Source organism: Geotrypetes seraphini, chromosome 8 (assembly GCF_902459505.1).
Source record: "Geotrypetes seraphini chromosome 8, aGeoSer1.1, whole genome shotgun sequence".
NCBI classification, from domain to species: domain Eukaryota; kingdom Metazoa; phylum Chordata; class Amphibia; order Gymnophiona; family Dermophiidae; genus Geotrypetes; species Geotrypetes seraphini.
The window spans coordinates 110,760,352-110,782,822 of NC_047091.1; the positions used below are offsets into that span (position 1 = coordinate 110,760,352).

The following is a 22,471-nucleotide window of genomic DNA, read 5'->3' on the forward strand; positions in this document are numbered from 1 at the left end:
GTGCAGAAAGAAAAAAGATCCGACAAGCTTTTTTTTGGCATGTAATGCTTTGGAAATTAATGCCCACATACTAGTAAACAATACTGTAAATCATCAGTTATGTGTGATCAGAGAAATTATGAGCAAATACTTGAATGTCACACAAACTCTGAGGTACTCTGCAGTGTTGTTCAAAGTATTAGATCAGAGGTACTTAGCTATTAAATTATACAGTATATTAATATTAATTTTTACTTAAGTGAAAGTAAAAATGCATTGCCTAATAATACTTTTTGAGTAAAAGGTAAAAATACTGCAACTACAATGAATGCAATTATTGTTAATGCTTTATCTTAAAGCCATTATTGCTCTACAATTCAATCCATTTTGTTTTAAGGAAATCTAAATTTTTGAATAAGACTGTTTCTCATGCAAGCGCATTTGTGAGTCATTAATCCAGCACAGCTAAAAAAGGAGCTCAATAACTGCATTAGCAGGAAGTGGATTGTTCAGGCTAAAATTTAGTTCCTTCAGATTAGGCTAGGCTGCAATATTACTGATGTCTTCTGATCAGGTCTGCAGGTTTTGATCAAGGGAATCTCTGAAACATTTGATTTTCATATACCAAAAAATGCTTTATCATCATTATTGTCATCACTTGCACCTTCATCTTTGTTGTCATTGCCATGCTGTCCAATTTTAAAGAAGGCTTTCACAAATTTGGAATCATCTGTTCTAACAAACTTTTGTCTGATGGCAAACTCTGAATATCTTTCAGGACTAATTCAAGAACATCAAATGTATGGGAACCCTTTTTAAAGACTATCAATCCAGTAGACAGTCACTCCACTGTAAAGTTTTTCCATGGGATGACCAGCAGTCTGTCTGTTCACCAAGAACTGCTACCAGCTTCAGCTTAATCCGCTTTAAAGAGACCCAGCTCAATACTGTTCTGTTTGGCTGTAGCACAGTAATCGACTCAATAACCACAGGCAACTCTACTGATCTCATAGGCTATATTCACTGAACAGCAAAATTTAAGATAAGATGATCCACTGTTTATGTGACAAAGTTTGCAATAGCAAAATCCTGTTCCAGCTTTTGCTATTCTATTTGGTTTACCAATGAATCATCATTTATGTCTTGCTTCCACTTTTATTTTTAACTATAAGCATCAGATATAACTGAGTAAAAGTAGTAGAAGATGGTGGGAAATTATTACTTCAGTAAAAGTAACAAATGTTATCCTGTAATTCTTTACAAGTAAAATGAAAAACATTTACTTAACCACAGTAACTAATTACTGGCACTTTGCCTGTTTAAAGCTGGTGTAAATGTTGTTTCTCTGATCACTGCTACAATGCCACCTCAGTAAGGTCTGTTTTCTTTTCAGCTTCACTGCTGCCTTCTGCCTCAAACAAGAGTTTAAAAATGATCACCAGGTTCACAAATAATCACAACCATAATCAAGATGAAAGGTGCAGAATGCACAAGGTACCACTGCTTGAGGAGTGCTGAGGAGACCTTAAAGAGGTGCTGCTCACTGCAGTCTTCTGGGAGGGAATCCCTCAGACCAAACCTGTCCTGCGGGACCCCCAGCCAGTCAGGTTTTCAAAATATCCCTCATGAATATACACGAGGCAGATTTGCATACTTGTCACCTCTATTGTATGCAAATCTGCCTCATGCATATTCATGAGGGAATCTTGAAAACCCGACTGGCTTGGGGACCCCAGGCCAGGTTTAAGAACCAGTGTCTAGACATTGTTTCAGAAGGAGGCTTCATCAGTTTAGCAAGAACCACATTGAGATCCCAAACTACTGGAGGTGGTTTGACATTGAAAAGTCCTTTCATAAATCTGGAAACCACAGGATGAGCAGAGAGGGGTTTCCCTTCAAGTAGCTGATGGAACGCAGCAATTGCACTGAGATGGACTCTAATGGACATTGACTTGAGGCCTGATTGAGATAAATGAAACAGGTAATCCAGAACTGACGACAAGGAGGTAGACTGAAGCTCCTTGCAATGAAGAGTGCACCAAGCAGAAAATCTGGTCCATTTCTGGTTGTAACATTGTTTAGTGGTAGGCTTCCTGGAAGCCTCTAAAATGTCCTGGACAGATTGAGAGAACTGTAAATTGGTAGTTACGTTGAAAGGTACCAAGCTGTCAGGTGTAGAGGCTGCAGGTTGGGATGAAGTACAGAACCCAGACTCTGTGTGAGCAGAGACGGAAAAACTGGTAGAAGTAGTGGCTCCTACTGCTGAGTTGTAGAAGGAGCCACCGAGGAGCTATCAGAATCATGGTGCATGTTTGTGTTTGAGTTTGACGAGTGTCTTGATAATTAGAGGGAATGGAGGAAACGCATACAGGAATTTGTTCATCCATTCCAGGAGAAAAGCATCTGCCTCCAGACGGTGAGGAGAGTAGATCCTGGAGCATAACTGAGGCAGCTTGTTGTTGTGGGGAGATGCAAAGAGATTGATTTGAAGGGTTCCCCACTGAGAAAAAAATGTGATGTAGAGGCAACGAATTGAGTGTCCATTCGTAAGGCTGTAGTAGATGACTCAATTTGTCCGCCACAAAGTTTTTCTCTCCTTGAATGTAGACCGCTTTCAGAAAGATGTTGTGTAGAATTGCCCAGTTCCAAACTTTCTGAGCTTCCTTGCAAAGAGGGAGGGATCCTGTTCCTCCTCGCTTGTTGACATAGTACATGGCTACTTGATTGTCTGTATGAATTAGGACTACTTGATCGTGAAGATGTTGAAAAGCTTTGAGAGCATTGAAAATCGCTCTGAGTTCCAACAGATTTATGTGATTCCGACGATCTGTGATGGACCAATGACTTTGAGTACGGAGACCATCGAGATGAGACCCCTAAGCGTAGGTCAAGGAATCTGTCATGAGGACTTTCTGATGAGGGGGCATTTGAAACAGTAAACCTCTGGAGAGATTGGAAGAGAGCATCCACCAATGGAGAGACCGTCTGAACGAAGGAGTCACTGTAATGTGCTGAGAGAGTGGATCTGAAGCCTGTGCCCATTAAGATGCCAGGGTCCACTGAAGAATTCTGAGGTGAAGTCTGCCAAAAGGAGTCACGTGAAATGTAGAGGCCATGTGACCCAAGAGAACCATCATGTATCTAGCTGAGAGTGAAGTGAGAGGCAACACTTTGTGACAAAGCTGTATGAGAGTATCCTGATGTTGTTGAGGAAGGAATGCCCTGAGTTGCACAGTGTCCAGTACAGCTCCAATGAACTGTAAGTTTGAGAGGGTTGTAGCTGAGATTTTGGAAAGTTTACTTCAAACCCCAAACTTTAGAGAAACCAAATACTCCGTTGGGTCGCTACAATAACCCCCTGAAATGTTGAATCTTTGATGAGCCAGTCGTCCAGGTACGGGAAAACCCAAAGACCATGGCTACGCAGAGCTGCTGCTACCACCACCAGACACTTGGTGAAAACTCTGGGATATGAGGCCAGGCTGAAGGGTAGCACTCTGTATTGATAGTGATGATTTCCCAACCAAAATCTGAGGAAATTGCGAGAGGCTGGGTGAATGGGAATGTGAGTGTAAGCCTCTTTGAAGATCCAGAGAGCATAACCAATCGTTGTGATCTAGAAGGGGACACAAAGATACCAGTGAGCATCCGGAATTTTTCTTTGATGAGAAATTTGCTGAGAGCTCTGAGTCCAATATAGGTCACAGATCTCCCGTCTTCTTTGAGACAAGGAAGTAACGGGAGTAAAACCCCATGCTCTGCTGTTCCAGAGGAACTTCCTCGATGGCACGGAGACAAAGCAGAGCTTGAGCTTCCTGAAGAAGAAAGATGAGCTGCGACGAATTGGAAGGACACTCTCTTGGGGGGAGATCTGGTCGAACCTGAAGAGAGTAACCTTCCCTGATGATTGAGAGGACCCAGAGGTTGGATGTAATAAGTTCCCATCATTGATAAAAATGATGGAGATGACCTCCGATGGGAAAAGGAAAGGACATAGGCAGAACGATTGAGGTTATGCTCTGTGTTAGGTAGTCAAAAAGGCTGAGTGGACTTGGGCGCAGCAGGAGTCTGAGGTTTTCACTGCTGTTGTTTTTTAGGAAGTGGTCTTGAATAAGGTGCTGACTTCTGCCTATAACGCCTCTCAAAAGATGAAGGGGGCCTATAGCTCTTAGCAGTGGAAGGTTTTGGCTTCGGCCTTACAATAGAGGCAAACGATTTCTCTTGCTCCGACAAGCGCTTTGTAGCTGCTTCAATGGAGTCATCAAACAACTCATTCCCCTGACATGGGATGTTGGCCAGTCAGTCTTGTAGGTTGGAATCATGTCCACAGTTCTTAACCAGGCTAGACGACGCATGGCCACCGAGAACGCAGTGACCCCGGAGGACATCTCAAAAGCATCATATGCAGCCTGAACCATATGCATGTGCAGTTGACCTAGAGTAGAATGCATATGCTGGAATTCTGAAAGCCGATGTTTTGGGAGATACTTGAAGAAAGCAGGCATAGCATTGACCCAACAACATCAGCATCAGGACATTTTGGTGGCTTTGATCAGTCAGCTTCACAAACATTGGGCACACTCTGGGCAATGATCAGCTCTTCCCTAGTAGCCCGGTGAGTGCCTTCCAACTTAGGGGACCATCTTCCAAGCACTATATGTTGATTCTTTATGCCTCATCAGCACGTTTTCTTGGCAGAATACAGAAGCAGATTGTTGGGTCTTTCTTCTATGCAGTATAAATTTGATGTTGTTGCATCAAATGCAATTCTCTACCTCCAACACTGCCATATGCGGTTGCCCAGATGAGTGGTATATCGTTAGTCTGGCATCTCCACTGAAACCTGTCCGCCTCCTTGGGAGGCCCTGCTTGTAGTGAAACTACTAATAGCATAGCTTTCAGCTTCTCAGATGTGCGCAAGCCCCAGTGGCATGACAAGCCCGTGTACCACAACTGGAGCCTCTGTGCTGATGACTCGCAAATCTACCTTTCTACGCCTGAAATTTCTACAGAAATACAAGCCTGCCTGTCTGATATTGCCATCTGGATATATAACCATCATCATGACCAAAGACAGAACTCCTTATCATTCCTCCTAAACCTGCCTCTCCCCTTTCCTCATTCTCTGTCTCAGTGGATAATGCTCTCATCCACCCTATCTCATCGGCTCGTAACTTCAGAATCATCTTTGACACATCTCTTTCCTTCTCTTCACTTATCCAACAAATTACCAAAACTTGTCATTTTTTCTCTATATTGCTAAAAATCCAGCCTCTCCTTTCTGTGCATGGTACCAAGACCCTCATCCATACTCATCACCTCACCTGTATTACTGCAAGGTGCTTCTTGCAGGTCTTCTATACCATCCCTCTTCTTTTCAATTTGTTCAGAATTCTCCTGCGTGCCTCATATTCCGCCAGTGTCGTTATGCTCCCTGTCCCTTTCCAAACTCCTTTTGCTGACCTAAATGTGTATTAATTCTGCAGCTCCTCAGTATTTTTCGTCTCTCTATATTCCACCCCATAAGCTACGTTCATCAGTTGAGTCTCTCTTGTTGATGCCCTTCTCCTCCACTGCTAACTCTCAACTCTGTTCCTTCTGCCTCGCTGCCCCATATGCCTTGAACATCCTACCTGACTCTGTGCATTAACAGAGACTGCATCTGAATTCAAGAGGGCCTGGGATAGGCATGTGGGATCTCTCAGAGAGAGAAAGAGATAATGGTTACTGTGGATGGGCAGACTAGATGGGCCATTTGGCCTTTATCTGCTGTCATGTTTCTATGTTTCTGGTGGTGATCAAATCCAGATTTAAAACCCACTTTTTTGAAACTGGTTTTATATTTGACCGTACCAACTTGTAAAAGCACCCATATCTGTTGTCATTCCTTCTTTACTTCCCTACTTCTACAAGTCCTTTGTGTTTTCCCACCTGAGTTGCATATACAAATCACCTTTATCCTGTATGTCTGTCATATTTAGATTGTAAGCTCTTTGAATAGGGTCCGTTTCTTGCATGTTTGTTGTACAGCACTGCGTGCATCTGGCAGCACTTTAGAAATAAGTTGTAGTAGGATGGGCCTTGTCCAGAACTAACACTCTTGTATAACTTAGGAATGCATTTCTGAGCTATATATGTAACCCTACGTCAGTGCTTGTGTGAATTAGAGGTCTGAACGGGGATTGCGGGAATCCCCCCTAGGTCCTCGGGACTCCCGCAGGGATGGACGCTGGATCTCCAGGGTTCCCACTGAACTGCCAGCCTACCTTTGTTCCAATGTTCCCTCTAAGCTTCTTCGATCCCTCAGCGCACCAGTTGCTGATTGCCACTCACATGGGAGAGCTCTGTACAGCCACCAATCAGGGCGACAGAGCTGGAGCTTGATGGCCAATCATGAGCACTTCATTGTAGAAGTACTCCCAGATTGGTGGATGTGCAGAGCTCCCCCAGTAGTGAGCCTTGGCGTGAGACCTCCCTTCAAGAATCTGGTTGGCCCAAGCCTGTTCCCACTCACTGCTGCTGTGCAGAGGAGTGCTGGAGAGACTGGGCAGCATAACTGCAGCTCCTGAGCCAGACTACTCTGCATTAAACTCCTTTAGCCCAGCAGGTACCAACATTAAATATGTAACTTAAAAAAAAAGAGTGATGGGGGAGAGAATTGCTGCACATGGCATCTTCTTTCTGTTCATCAAATTCTGCCTTAAATCTACATTACATTACATTAGGGACTTCTATTCCGCCTATACCTTGCAGTTCAAAGCGGATTACAAAAGAGCTAACTGGACATTTCCAGTGAAGTTACAACAGTTTTGGGTTTGTTTGTTTTTTTTTGGTTACAAGGGAGGAGAGGTACCTGGATTAATTCTGGAAGAACTTGCAAATTGGATATTAAATTGACTGTACGTTACTGTGTGATATAACAAATAGATTACAGTTAGAGTACAAATAAAGATTACGTTACATTTCAGGGATCTGAATACTTGGTTGGTGTTTTGGGGAGGAAGAGATTATTTAAGTGGAGGTTTTGGGGGAGAATTTATCTAGGAGGAGGGGGAAGGGTTGGGTTAAGATATCTGGATAAATTTTTTGAAAAGTAGGGTTTTGATTTCTTTTCGAAAAGTTTTGAAGTCGCCCGTTGCCGTCAACAGGTTGGAGATGGAGTGGGTAAGTTTTGCTGCTTGCGTCGCCAGAATGTTATCAAACATCTTTTTGCGCTGAGTGCCCTTGAGTGGAGGAAAGGCAAAAGGGTTGAGTTCTTCTTTGTCTACTTCTTTGGGATAGCATTTTGTTGATATGCCAACCCCATCCGCCTGGGGAGAGGGAGGAAAAACGGGTATTGGTTTTATGTCTGTTCTGGCAGATGTCTGACTTTGTTTTGAATTTTGAAAACTCAAAACTAAAATCATAACTGTCTGAAGTAATTGCTGCTTTTTATGGGGACAGAGGAGATTCTGGCGAGAACGGATAGGGACAGGTGGGATTTCTGTTCCTGCGCACCTCTCTAGTGCAGACATGTCAATCTCTGGCCCGTGGACCAAATTTGGCCCGAGGTGTGTTAAAAATTGGCCCGCCAGACATTTAAAATTTTATAGTAAATCTGGCCCGCCGGCACGAACTGCTACCACCGCTGCTGCTCTTCACTCGCGTCTGCCTTCACCTGGCCTCCTCTTCAAAGCAGCCTGCAGAGGATCGCCGGCGTAATGCTTCTACTCCACCCCCCTAGTTCCATCAGACCCGGCGCCAGCGTAAGAAAGACGTTTGACACGTGACGGAACGCAGTCTAGCCACGCTGCTTCTATGCACGGGACCGCTCTAGCAGCAGCAGTCCGCTCGTCGCGTTAGGCTTGGTGTACTCGGGGAGTGGCAAGGGCGGGTGAGGACGTGCTCTGCGTAATGACGCAGCGGTCCGGCGGCGGTGACTGTGTGCTCGCCGGCAGTCGGTGCTGTGGAGCGGCCCCGGGGGCGTGCATACTCCTCTCCATGGTGGTGTGAGGGCGCGCCAGGCACTCGTTCTTTCTGCCACCGGCCGAAGTCAGGAGATGGAAACCTCAGAGGAAGAGGAGGCTGCGGCGGCTGCGGCGGGCAGTGCGCCCGAGGTCGGTGGAAACGGCTTAGTGGAGGCCGGCTGGGGGCTGGAACCCCTGGGAGGAATAGGAGACGCCGCTGCAGGTAGAGTGGGGCTGGTAGTCGTGGTACCCATAGCAACTGGAGGGTGGGCAGAGGAGATGGTCCCTTCTCCCGTGATGACTTTGAATGGAGAGCGGGAGAAAAAAAGAAGCAGAGCCTGGACTTCATGTTGTTATGGTGGTAGGTAGGAAAGCTTAAAGCTGCTATTATTGAAGAGGGGGAGGATGAGAGGAGGCCATGCAAAATATCAATATACTTACCCCCAAGATAATGTGAATATTGGCTCTGCATAATGCCCTCTCTTCTCCTTCCCCCATAATAAATACCCAGGTCAAATCTTTTCCCCACCCATCAACAACATAAATACAAGACTCTGCTTGCCCCCTCACCCACCATAACATGAATTCTAGGCTATGCTTTGTCTCGACCATCTCCTTAATAATACCAGATCCAATTTTCCCACCCACCTGTCAATCAACCAATAAATATAAGGTTCTGCACGCCCCCCACCCCCACTCTTCCCCTGCAAACTCCAGACAATGCTTTTTGCCTCCTCTCGATATTATGGGGAGAGAGAAAGCTTGGACCTTATGTTATCGAGAAAGAGAGGAAGCAAGAAATGTCTGGATTTCATGTTACATGATAGGGCCAAGCAGAGCCTTGGGTTCTTATAAGATCCAAGCTTTCTCCCTCTTCATAAGAGTAAGAATCCAAGGTTTTGCATGGCCTTCTCTCATCCTCCCCCTCTTCAATAATACCAGCTTTAAGCTTTCCTACCTACCACCATAACAACAATACCCTTATAAGATCCAAGCTTTCTCCCTCTTCATAATAGTAAGAATCCAAGGTTATTGGTGGTGGTAGTGGTGGGAGGTGGTGTCATGAGGAATGTTTGGGCCTGATATTATTGACAAGTAAATAAGAGGAGGAGCAAGAAGAGCTTGGGCGTCATGTTACCCTGACAGGGTGCAAACAGAGCTTTGGATTCATATTATTGGTGGTGATGAGGGGAGAGAAGACTAGTAAGCAGACTCTGGACCTCATGTTGGGATGGAGTGTTCTCTATTCAGAGTTCTAGGGAATGAGTGAGAATAGAGGCAGCCTCAGCATCAAGAAAGACTACTTGGGGTAAGAATATATAGTTCCTGGTCTGTGGTAAAGTGAGCCCTCCTGTCCCTTGTTTGGGATGATAAAGTAGGGTCCCATTGGCTTGGGGAGGGGTAGTGGTAATAAGAGACCATGAATTTCCTCATGGGAGAAGGGACCCCCTAGTGAGAGCTTTCACAAATAGGTCCTTTTCACATGTGCAAGTCTTATAAGGAGAGTTTTATCAAATTAACTGCCATAAACATAGAGCAATCCTCCACATGCTTTTTATATGTGTTTAAAATGGGGTGGTGCTGGGTAGTGTTTCTACAGGTATACTTTACAAAACACAAAAGTATAGGTAGATAATGGCAAGTTTATACATGTGTATATTTACACTTGCTTCAGAGTAGGTACAAATATATGCAATAGCTTTTCCAATTGGTTGCATACACAAGCAGCAATTTTACAAGGGAAAGTATATGTGTGTTTTCCTTTGTAACATTGCTGCTTTTCCTTTATATACTGGCTACATCCACTTGTGCAGCTGGTTATAAAATTATCCTTTTTTATTTTATTTTGTAAGATTTTAACTATTCAGTGCCTTAAGTCGCTCTGGTAACTGGGAAGATGATATATGTCACTAAATTCCAAAGATTAGCTAAAAGCTTTATTAGGATTTATTATTACCCTTTTAAAGAAATTCACAGCAAGAATAAGTGAAACATAGGTAATAAACAAAATAGTAAAAATATTCAGATAACAATACAAGGGAAAGGCATAGTATACTGAATTTGAATGTCAACACAATGCACAGTAAAACGTTTTAATAGCAGCATAGAGTATAGCAAAGAAGAACATATAAATAGATAAGATAGAGTAACGGGAGTTAGTTGAAAATGCGGGGACTAATTTAAAGAAAGGTGCTTAAATATTATCTCAGCAGCTAGGGTTGGAGTGGATAAGCATGTCCTAGTACAGTATGTGCAGATTGTGTTTCTCCTGAGACAAGCAAATTAGTTACTTCCATTAAAGACCTGAGTGAAGAGCCAAGCTTACACATGCTTCCTGAAGTAGAAATAGTCTTGTATTATGCAAAGCCTTTCAAGGAATTCATTCCAGATTGTGGGGGCTACGCCACAGAAGGCACACTGGCAGGTATCACATTGCTTGATGCTCTTTGGAGAGGATGTGCTTAGAGGCTTGGGAAGCCTTATTGACCTTGAACAGAATCTTCCTCTACACACCTCCAGGTACTATGGGTTATTTTCCTTAAGGGCCTTGATGAAGATCAGATATGAGTCTTAAAATTAGCCCTGTATTGTAGCCTATAAAGTTTTTGCAGAAACGGTGTGGTGTGGTTACTTTGCTTACACCCTACTGCAAACCCTTTGTAGTCAGATCAGTGTAGAGTATATTACAGTAATCAGTCTTGATATTGTCATGGCATGCACAACTGTGACAAGACTTGCCTTCTCAATGTAAGGAGAGAGGCAGCGTAGTTGTAAATGATAGAAGCAACTCTTGAAGGTTGCTTGGATTTGGGGGATCAGCATATGTGTTGAGTCTAGCTGCATGCCAAGGTTCCTGACTTGTGATATGAGGGGAGTTCATATTTCTAAAAGGGATTTTGATGTTGGGTATATGCTCATTTTAGGGATCCATAGAACCTGTTTTATTTGGGTTCAGGCACAGGGCCCCTTTTACAAAACCATGGTAGTGATTCCCGGCACAGCAACTGCAACAAAATATATAGGAATTGAATAGGCTGTGTCACATTTGTCGCAGAGAAATCATTACTGCGGCTTTGTAAAAGGGGCCTTATTTTTAGCCATTCTTCAATTTCTGTTAAACAGGTAGTCGGTTTATGTAGGGCTGTGGGTAAGTCAGATTCAGTGGGTATGGGTAGCTGCAAGACATCTGCATAAATAAATGATTTCCAAGCTTATCCTGGGGGAACCTCAGCCAGTCAGGATTTCAGGATATCCAAAATGAATATTGATGGGATTGATTTGCATATACTGCACCCTTAATATACAAATAAATCTCATGAATATTCATTGTAAATGAATATTCTGTTGAACAGAAATCGAAGAATGGGCTAACAACAAACTTTGCCTGAACTCAAATAAAACAGCTTCTATGGGTCCCTAACACAAGTGAGCACATACACATCAATCTCATGCATATTAATTGTGGATATCTTGAAAACCTGACTGGCTGAGGTTCACCCAGAACAGGTTTGGGAATCGCTGGCATAGATGTAGAACTGAATGTCCATCAATACTCTAAATTTTATAGTGTTCAATCCATCCAATAAATATTTTACTTATTTCAAATATAAAATTTGTACTCTTGTGTAATGAATGTGAAACAAAATATCAAATACTTTTTGAATTCTTGAGCAAGGCATTTTGGACCTGATTCTGTAAATGTCACTGTAAGTTAAGCGGCGGTAGGCATCCTACTGCCACCTAACAATTATTTTAATTGTCTTTAATCAGAGCGATAATTGACCAAACCATTAAAAATTTGTTTTAAAGGTAGATGTCATAATTGTGTCTACAGCAAGGCATCTAATGGTGCCTAAGGTCAAAGTAGGCATGGTTAGGGGTGGAGATTAAAGAACTTAGGTGCCTGCAATGTAAGCCAGTAAAACCGTGGCCTACATTACCGATGCCTAAGTTTTGCGATTGGTGCTGTTAGCTGCGATTCTCTAAACCAGTGGTTCCCAACCCTGTCCTGGAGGACCACCAGGCCAATCAGGTTTTCAGGCTAGCCCTAATGAATATGTATGAGAAAGATTTGCAAATAATGGAAGTGAGAGGCATGCAAATCTGCTCCATGCATATTCATTAGGGCTAGCCTGAAAACCTGATTGGCCTGGTGGTCCTCCAGGACAGGGTTGGGAACCACTGCTTTAAACGGTGCTGAAGCATGATTGGTGCCTTTTTTGTAGGCGGCTGCTGATTTAGGCACCGTTTACAGAATCCAGCCCTTTGTGTTCCAGCAGTTTCCTGTGTGGTGTTAACATTTGAGAGACTGATCGTTAAGGGCTAATCAGAGTTTTTGATTCCTTTCACCTGGTGATCTAAATAATTGCAGCTGAGCAGCTGCTTGCTTATTCTTTCTTCAGTAGAATTGTTTATTTGAATGAGGCCAGGTATGAGTAAACCTTGAACATAAAGGTATAGTGCTGTGGGCAGTAAAAATTCAATAATTATTTTTCTTTGACACAAGGCAGAGGAGTACTTTTGTGTCTTTTCCTTAGCTACCTTCTGAATGGAAGGAAACTTGTAAGATTACATGTACTGTACTATGTGTATTGTCCTCATTGCTTCAGTCTTCCTTTTAAAGCTGGCCTTTCATAAATATCCTCCATATTCTTGATTTAATTTAATAATAGATTTGATGATGATTTGCTATAGTTAAAACATGCAAAACCTGTGGATGCTCTTCTGCTCATTGCATAGGTGAATTATAAGGTTTATCCAGCTAATTTAACAGTTGTACAAATCACTGTGCTCATGTTCAGAGAAATGATCAGCTCAAGAGCCTCAGTTTAAGATGTCGCTTTTCACACATCTCGACAGCGCTTGCCTTCTATCTTTCATCATAGTTCTATTTTGGGCCCTTTGCACTCAGTCTGGGGTTACTTGATGAAGACGATGAGGTATAACCCTCATGTAACTGATTTACTACCTATACAGGGGAATGGTGATTTTGAGCCCGGTCTGACGTCTCGAGTTTTTCGATGGTGGGGGGTGCACAAGGTACTCATTTCCTCGCACAAGTGCTTGATGAGACGGGGGCTGTTCAGGAGTTTCCCATATTCTCTACTTTCCTTAACAACAGCAGCAGATGAATCCAGAGACCAATGGGATAGTACACATCTACCAGCAGGCGGAGATAGAGAAACTGATTAACAGGTGTTCCTATTTGCTGGCACTCCTCCTGTATCTTCAGTATGCTCTATCTCCCAGCAGGTGATGGTCGCTATTCAACTAGCTCCTGAATTCTGGCTTTGACTGGAAAATTATTTTCTCCTGTTGAGGTTTCTCTTCAGTGAGATGGCAATTTTATTCTCTTGTTGAGATTTCTCTTCAGTGAGACAGGGGTGAACGGTGCCGGCTTTAGGGGTTACACCTGGGCCCCCCCCAGGTCCCTGACTCACCCTCCCTCCATTGCTAGAGGGTCTGACTGGGTCTCAATTTTTTTCTTATTTCTCTTCTCTGTTAAAAAAAAAAAAAAAAAAGGTAGACCACAGTTTCTACATTCTGCCCTGTTAGTGCTGCACAATCAGCTCTTACTGGCTTCAACCGGCCCTAACAACAAGCTTGTGAGTATGTATATGTTTTTTACTGTTGTTTGAACTTCAGGTTCTGTTTGGGAGTCTTAGTACTGTGGGTTCGGTCAATGTATGTTTAAGGAATGGATATTTTATTGAGGCTAAGTTTTTTATGACTAGAAATCCGTTGAGGGAGCTGGGACTTTCCCGCCCTTTGCATGCACGCGCTTGGCTTCCTGTTTATTCCGAGGCTCTCTTTTGTCGGTGTTTGTCGCGGCCATGTGCTGGTTTATAGCAGTGCACATGAGATGGGACATGTTTTTTCTGGCGCTGTGGGAAGCACCTTACCGTTCTTCTAGTTATTCCCCGAGCAAGGTAAATTTTGCGGGGCTTGAATTCGACTATGTTTCTAGGAGTGTTGATGCAGCGGCCACGTGTCGGCGAGAATCAGGCACGCGCTTGGGTCTCCGGTGAAGGCGGGAAAGCTGCAACGTTCTGGTAATTTATTTCTAGCTTTTTGGTCAGGGTATGCTGTGGCTTCTCTCCTTTCCGGTTCAGACAAGTTGTATGTGTTTCACCAGCTTTGGGACAAGCTTGGGAAGATTTATATGTCTATGTCTGTGTTCCTACTGTATTCACTTGAAGGAAGCTGCTAGCTTAATCGGACTTTGGGGTTAGCACTCAAGGGGATTACCATAGAGACTCTGACCTGTGCTAGGTTACCCAGTCTTGGTTTGTCTTCGGACTGGGTCGACATATAGCAAATCACGGCACAGTGAGATCAGCAGTAAGATAGTGCCCTGTATTTCACACGGGTATCTCATTGTCTCTCTTGGGGTCCCTGCAGATTGAGCCTTTGTCTGTTGGTAACTGTCTTTCATATTTGGGCCTCTGTGCTGCGCTGCATGTGTCTAGTAATGGCATAGGATATATATGCCTAAAGGTAGTACAAACAGTTTCCAAGTTCGGGCTATCTCTATGGGCATAATGACACTTTGCATCTTCCTGCAGCCAGGACTCTCTTTATCTATTTATGAGGGGGCCTGGACTTCAGATTTCCATGCTTATCACGCTGGTTTCTCCTGTCGCCATTTTCTCATGGCACATGCTAGATGGACCACTCCCGACCAGACAGGAAGGGCTGAACAGCTCCTTCTAACCAGGAACCAGTTACCCATTCTATCAAACCCGCGGAGGAGCACGCGCTATGTGGCTGTTAGCCTCATCCCTGAAGCTCTCATTAGCGATATGAGCTATGTCTGATACCTGCTAGGATGTTGTTGTTTTCCACGGGGCGGTAGATGCAGCATCTTGATTGCGTCTAGTACATATTCACTTTAAAGGACGTAACGTATTTCACTCACGTTGCATGGAGTTAGTACTGTTTTTATGGTTCCAGTATACTCCTCTTTACATTGCGAAACTTGATTTTTCCTAGGAGAATTTCTTTCTTCTTACAGATCCTACAGTTCTCATCCTGCCGTTCCCTGACCTTCTGCACTTCATTCTGAGGGGATCTTCCAATGACTCTTCAGGCTTTCTCATGAGGGGGAAGACGCTATAATGTCAGGTCAGGGGCTGTGAACATTTTTCAGGATGCTTGCAACTTTGCATCCGCCTCAGGTTTCCGGTTCGTTCTTGGAGTCTCTGTTTTGTGTTTCCCTTTTAAGTGTTACTGGTCCTCAGGGCAGTTCTTGTAGTTCTTCAGGAACTAAGGGACGTTGTTCCACTTACTGCCTGGTGCCCAAGACGGGCATGCTGAATTAGTTTCTCAGGGTTACACATTTCTGCAGAAAACTGGGAGAATATTTACATTTTCACTATGGACTCCGAATCGGCACTAGGTTTGCTTGCTTCTCTTGGAGCAGCGCTTTTGGTTTTGGCATATGCCATTTCGCCTACCCAGGGCTTCACAAACATTTTAGAAAATGTGGGCAGTGGTACCATTTTGGCACTACCAGGCGATTCACCTACTTTCTTCTTGACTGACTGCTTGATTCAGACGTCTTCTAGTCGGGCCATTTGACTGACACGAAAAGGGTGGTTTCTTTTCCTCAGTTCTTTGGACGTGAATCTTCAAATTTGAACAGCGCTCTTTTCTCCTGTGCTATTTATAGGTATATCGGGGAGATGTTTTTATTCATATAGGAGAGAAATGTGTTTCTTCCCAGAGACTAGGGCGATGGGTCACAGTCTCAGGTTTGCATTCTTCTTCGGTCACCATGACCAAGAGTTTCTGTACAGGCTCTAGGATCTAGCTGATACTTTTATTCAAAAGATCAATAACATTCGTAATTCTTTTTTTTCAAACACAACAAACAACTCTTTAGGTTCTGATCAAATTAAATCCATACCAATAGCAAGATGTTCAAACTTTAAAATCCCTTCAATTCAAGACATAGAATCCCTCTTTAAACAAGTTAACCTAAAAAGTTCTCGCTCCGATAGCATTCCTCCTTTTTATCTAAAAAAACATTTTTCACATTTTGGACCTTTCATTCATTCTCTTATTCAGACTAGTCTACTTACTGCCACAGTCCCATCCCAATGGAAGAATGCAATCATTACCCCTATTCTTAAAAACCATAAAATTAGTATCAACGAACTATCCAATTATCGTCCGATAGCCAATATACCATTTTTAGCTAAACTGACAGAAAAATTGGTTTTTAACCAACTTTCTGATTTTATAGAAAATACAAATGCTCTCCATCCTAACCAAACAGGATTTCGAAAATTTCATAGTACAGAGTATTCTTTAATAGGTCTAACAACAAACATTCAATACTTCTTAGACCACCATAAATCCGTCATTCATGTTCTCTTTAGACATTTCTGCTGCTTTTGACACTATAGATCACAATCTGCTCTTAAATAGGCTAGAAGAAATTGGCATAAAAGAGAATGTTCTTTCCTGGTTCACTTCGTATCTTGCAAACCGTAATTCCTTGGTCAAGTTTAATAATGACGAATCCGCAACTTATTCTTCCTCATTTGGAATCCCCCAAGGATCTATACTATCCCCTTTACTTTTTAACATTTTTCTTTCTTCCTTACTAGGTATCTGCCAGTCCATAGGTTTTATTCCATTTTCTTATGCAGATGATATTCAACTTATTCATCCCTTGGACCCGGAAAATAACACTGAAATCACATCTATTAACCACAAATTGGAAATAGTACAAAACTGGCTTAATACAAACAAATTAGCGCTAAACATAAATAAAACTAAATCAATGTTATTTTCTTGGAAAAAAGACTTAACTCTGTCAAATCCTTTTATCCTTAATAATATCCCACTTAACTTAGTCTCCTCTGTTAAAATCCTCGGAGTAACAATTGACGATAAACTGATCTATCATGAACACATCTCTCTTACAGTTAAAAACTGTTTCTATAAATTACGACTGATTCGCTCAATTGCTAAATTTCTCAGCCTAACTTCGATCAAGATACTTATACATTCTTTAGTAATATCTAAACTCGACTACTGTAATGCACTTCTTCTCAATATTACTCAGAAAGAAAAAAGGAGATTACAATTAATACAAAATACGGCCATCAAATTAGTACATAACGCGAGAAAGTATGACCATGTTACACCTTTGCTAATAGATGCCCACTGGCTGCCAATCGGTCATAGGATTACTTTCAAAATAATATTACTCATTTTTAAAACACTAGCATCAAATGAACCTTTATTTATATCTAGATATTTAACCCCACATAGTACTCAATGTCCACTTCGTTCATCTGGACAAAATCTGCTTTCAGTACCTTCTCTAAAAATAATTGGAACACGAAGATCAGATATGTTCACAGATATGTTCCACCTCAATGGTGGAATGCCTTACCACAATACATTAGAACTGAAAAAGACATCATAACATTTAAAAAGTTCTTAAAGACTTATTTATTTAACGATGCTTTTAATATTTGAAACTTTTATACTTTCTGGAGATGCTCTTAACAGTGTTATGGATTAAATACCCCTTACCTTTTGTTTTTTCCTTTGTTTTTCTACTAAAAAATTTAAGATTGTAACTTTTAACTTTCTTCCTCCCGACTCATGTTTGTATTATATGTAACCATATTGTTAAATGTTAGCCTCTTTTTATTATTCTTTATTGGATTTTGTACATCGCTTAGTAATTTTAATAGGCGATTAGTCAAATGCACTAATAAAACTTGAAACTTGATCCATGTTGCTGACTCCACTGGGAACTTCAGCTTGCTTTCCCAATATAACGCTACAGCAGTCGTTTTTGTTCCGGTGATTCCCGGTATTTCAGGGCTCCAATTATTTGGTAGGTTCCTCAAGCATCGCTTTGTATGATTGGGTGGCTCAGTGAGATTTCTCTTTTCAAAGGCATGCCTCGGTCTTTGCTGGACTAGCTCATGGTCACCAAACATCCCGGGCTGTCGGGTTGGGGGCTCGGTGCCTTCCATCCTCAGCTCCAGGAGTCTGGTCTTAAGAGGCGACTCAGTACTTGTTCATTCTTCTACTCTGGAGCATGGTCAGGCTACTTTTCTGGAGCTTCAGACCATTCTTCCGGAATGACGCTGAAGGTCTTTTCAGTCAATATTATAATGGGGGTATTTCTCTACAGCCTGGGCAGTAGGTGATGTACTCAGTTGGCGGGTAAAGTTGTGGTTCTACTTCAGTGGGTGGACCCTCATCTTCCTCTTCTGTTGGCAGATCATTTTATGGGTCAGGAAAAGAGTTTGGATAGACTTTCTCTCCGCGAAATCTGAGCATGACCCATTTATTGTATGCCCTTTGCAGAATTCTATATGTATACTCTCTCAAAGTAGAGCCTGTGATAATATGAGGAAGGCACAATATCGCCCGACTAATGTCTGTAACCTGTATGCATACCCTTAGTTCTACACTCCATTTCTGCGTCAACTCAGTACAGGAACAGGTTGGTTGGAGATTCCACAGTAGTTTATGTAAGTAAGAGACTGAAAATGAGAGTCCCTCTTCCTGTTCAAAAAAAGTTTTGTAAGTGTTTGTGGACTCCGAAAGAAAGGTTAGCCTGTGGCAATTGAGTCACATAATGTTTCAACTGAATATAACCATAGAAACCTCCCGACCCCACATCCAACATGGAAAAATTATGTTCTTACCTGTTAATTTTCTTTCCTTTAGACGCAGCAGATGAATCCAGAGACCAATGGGATAGCACACATCTACCAGCAGGCGGAGATAGAGAAACTGATTAACAGGTGGTCCTATTGGCTGGCACTCCTCCTGTATCTTTAGTATAGCTCCTTGCCCAAGCATCCATAACCATCAATAGGCATAGCATGTAAAAAACTTATTTCCCTTAACAAATTTAAAAAGGCAATAATACAGAATACAACCATCAATAATAACAAACTTCGAAAGTTGCAAAAGACCGACAGACAATATCCAGAAAGGGTGGGGCTCTGGATTCATCTGCTGCGTCTAAAGGAAAGATAGATTCATCTGCTGCGTCTAAAGGAAAGAAAATTAACAGGTAAAAAATAATTTTTCCTTCCTTAGCAACAGCAGCAGATGAATCCAGAGACCAATGGGATGTAGCAAAGCAATCCTCAATCTGGGTGGGAAGCAAACGCTGCCTCCGCAATAACCGAAGCACTAAACGCATCCACCGTGTGCGCCCCCACATCCAACCGGTAATGCTGAGATAAAGCACTCTCGGAAGACCAAGTAGCCGTGAGACAAAACTCCTCCAAGGAAAAAATCCTCTGGACCGAGTCCAAGAAGTAGCCATCGCTCTGGCAGAATGGTCATGAAGTTCTTTCGCTAACCGCTTCCCTGCCATCAAGCAAGTGTAAATAATGTCCTCCTGGACCCATTGAGCGATGGAGACTTTGGACGCCGCCATACGTTTGAGGCATCCCTTGAAGAATACAAAAAGGTGATCTAAACAACTAAAAGTCGTTAGAAACCTAGCTTGTGGAGAACGCTATGCACTTTCAAAAAAATGCAGTGAATAAAAGCACGTCTCCCCATTTCTCCTCCCAGGAAGAAGGAAGGAAAAGTGAGTGTGTCATAAAAGAAAGGATGACATCTCCTTAGAAAGAAATTGTGGTACCGTCCGAACTGACACCCCAGATTTCGTAAATCAGAAATAGGAATCCCCACCGAACAAGGCCTACAACTCAGAAAATCGCCGAGCTGAAGCCATGGCCACAAGAAACCCCGTGTTCAACGGCACAGCCCTTTAGAGTCTCAAAAGACAAGGATGAAATGAAGCCTTCGGTAAACTGCGAAGAAGTACCTTAAGACTGTACTCCTGACAGGGCTTTCTAAGAGGTGTATGAATATACCATACTCCGTTTAGGAACTGAACTACATGAAGCTGAGAAGTAAGCGAAGAGCAATATACCTAGCCCTTGTAACAAGCTAAGAATGGCACTTGAAGCTGAAGGGAATTGAACGCTAAGCCCATGGCGATACACTTGTGCCAAAAAAGAACTCTGGAAGGGTGCAAATGTTGAGAAGTACCCAAGAAAGGAAAAACCTCCAAAAGGAAGCAGAAGCCACAGGTGAAGACGTCTGTATCACCTGGATAAGAGAAGAAACAGCCTGCTTCGCATAACCCTTACACGTCAGCCATGACTTTTCAAAAGCTAGAACGTAATACCAAAGTAGTACGAATATCCATGTTGATCGGACCCTAGGTGAGCAAATCTGGAGATACCAGGAAACTCAACAGTCCGGCTGTCGAAAGACTCATCAGATCCTCATAGCAAAGATAGCGCAGCCAATCCAGAGATTCTACAAATACTGTGCCCTGAAAGCGAGCTTGAAATGGCAAATCCAAGCCATCATCAACCAGGGGAAAACATTGAAAAAAGAGAAACCAGAGGCGAGAAAGAAGCCACGCTGCTACCCCTTCTGACTTCCACTCCCTGTGCCCGCCGAAGAAGCTAGGAAGCTTAGAATTTCGAGACGAGGCCATGAGGTCTAGTTCCAGGAGATCTCACTTCCATAAAAAGAGCTGGAACGCCTGAGCCAAAATTCTCAATATCCAGGATGTAGAAGATTTCACTATTACTAACATTTACACAGCGCGGTGATGGCACCAGAAGGCTCGTTTGTTTCCCGTGTGAGCGATGCGATGGTGGAGGCAAAGGTTTTGGCTGTGCCGGCACAGGAACGGGCCTCTTCGGCGGCAGGAGGTGATTTAAAGGCTGCAGTAAAGGGGGGGGGGGAGGTGCAGGGGAGTGCAGGCTTGGAATTATTGCAGGCAAGGCCCCTGCCTTTTTCTGTGGAGTTTGTGCTTTTGTTACACAAAGCTTCTGTGTTGCAAAAGGCAAACTCAGATCGAGCGGGAGAGATTCCAGTGGGTAGTTTGGCTCAGGACTCACTGGCCCTGCCACTATTTAGGGTTTGGGGGGGGGGGGGGTGTCAGTAGGGAACCAAATGGCACAGGGTAGTTTTTGATGGAGAGGAGAAGGAAGTGCAGGCTTCCACCCCTGGGCTCTCTCTCGCTCGTTTGGATGCTTCTGGGACAGGATTTGGAGTTAGATGAGATGCTGGGGTCAGAGGCAAATGATCCCTCAGCGCTCCATCTGTTTCATAGAGAGGAATTGATATAATTTATTTCTAAGGCATTAAGTAAGGTGCCTGCATATCTCTCAATCTGACCAGGGAGGGCCTGCCACATCAAATCCCCTTATGGCTGGCACTAGGAGGCTGCTTAAAGCCTTTCTGGTGCATGAGGCCATGCAGGAGTTAATTTCTGCACAGTGGGATACCCTAGAGTCAGATCTCAGGGTAACCAAGGCTATGAGGCAGTTATATCCGGTGGCTCAGGAGGAGCTGGACAAGTTTAAGCTTCCAAAGGTGGATGCTCTAGTGGCGTCCGTGACTAAGAAAACCATTCTACCGGTAGAGGGGGGAGTGGCGCTTAAGGATCCTCAGGACAGGAGGCTTGAGTCATTCTTGAAGTCATCCTTTGAGGTGGCAGCTCTGACTCTGCAGGCGGGCAGTGTTCAGTTCTTATACACGGGCTTGTCTTCAATGGTTCCAGCAAATTATAGATGGACTGGTGGAGTCCGGGGAGGCTCTGTCTCCTGATGTGGAGTCGGGTCTGGCATAACTGGTGGATGCTATGTAAGATGTAGTTTGAGCTTTGGCAAAACAGATGTCTTTGTCAGTGGTATCCAGGTGACAGTTATGACTTTGGCATTGGGTGGTGGACGCTGCCGCCAAGTTACGTTTGGTGCAGCTTCTTTTTAAGGAACATTTATTGTTTGGAGAGGACCTGGATAGGCTGGTAAAGGATTTTGGGGACTAAGTCCCAGAGGTTGCCGGAGAATAAGCCTAGGAGTTTGAGTAGGTGTTCGTCATCTAGGCCAGTGCGGGTGTTGGTACGCAAAAAAATCTTGTTGGTCCGTGAAGGATTTGGGTCCCCGCAGCAGCAAAAGGTGCCAGCGTCAGCTGACATGCAACTTCCTGTTGCCGTCGCTATGCCGGAACTCCTGCCTTCCACCAACTCCTGCCGCGTATGCCTCCTGCCTTTGTCTCTGCACTCCCAGACCAGCAGCGGCAGCTTTGTGTGCTTTTAACTTCGGCACACAGCTGCCCCTAAGCAGTAGTTTAGCCGCAGTTTCAGGAGACAGCCTTGGGGCCTTTGCTAGGCCAGCCCGCTTCGATGATGCGAAGTGGGCCGGCCTACCAAAGGTCCCGAGGCTGCCTCATGAAACCGCGGCTAAACTACTGCTTAGGGGCAGCTGTGTGCCGAAGTTAAAAGCACACAGAGCTGCCGCTAGCCTAAAGAGAGGAAACATTTGCTGGAGAGGGAAAGAGGGAAGGGAGAAGGGGTACTCCTGGACAAGGGAGGGGAAGGGGTACTGCTGGACAAGGGAGAAGAGAAAGGGAAGGGAAGAGAGTTACTGTTAGATAAGGAGAGGAGGAAAGGGAGAAGGGGTACCGCTGGACAGGGAAGGAGGAAAATAGGAAGGAAACAGATGGCAGGGAGATTAGAGGAG

General features: G+C 43.6%; 1 protein-coding gene across 4 annotated transcripts in view; it reads left to right on the top strand.

Moving 5' to 3' along the window:
* Positions 1-22,471, top strand: part of PIP5K1C (phosphatidylinositol-4-phosphate 5-kinase type 1 gamma) — a 193,796-nt gene that overhangs the window by 18,360 nt on the left and 152,965 nt on the right. For 2 of the 4 annotated variants that reach the window (XM_033956711.1, XM_033956712.1), the window contains exon 1: positions 7,768-8,148. The exons of 1 other annotated variant lie outside the window; for it this stretch is intronic. In XM_033956711.1, the coding sequence (XP_033812602.1) occupies positions 8,019-8,148 (130 nt within the window). In that variant the 5' untranslated portion in view covers positions 7,768-8,018. Of the gene's footprint in view, positions 1-7,767; positions 8,149-22,471 lie in introns of those variants that run through there. One more of the 4 variants, XM_033956713.1, reaches the window with a different exon arrangement.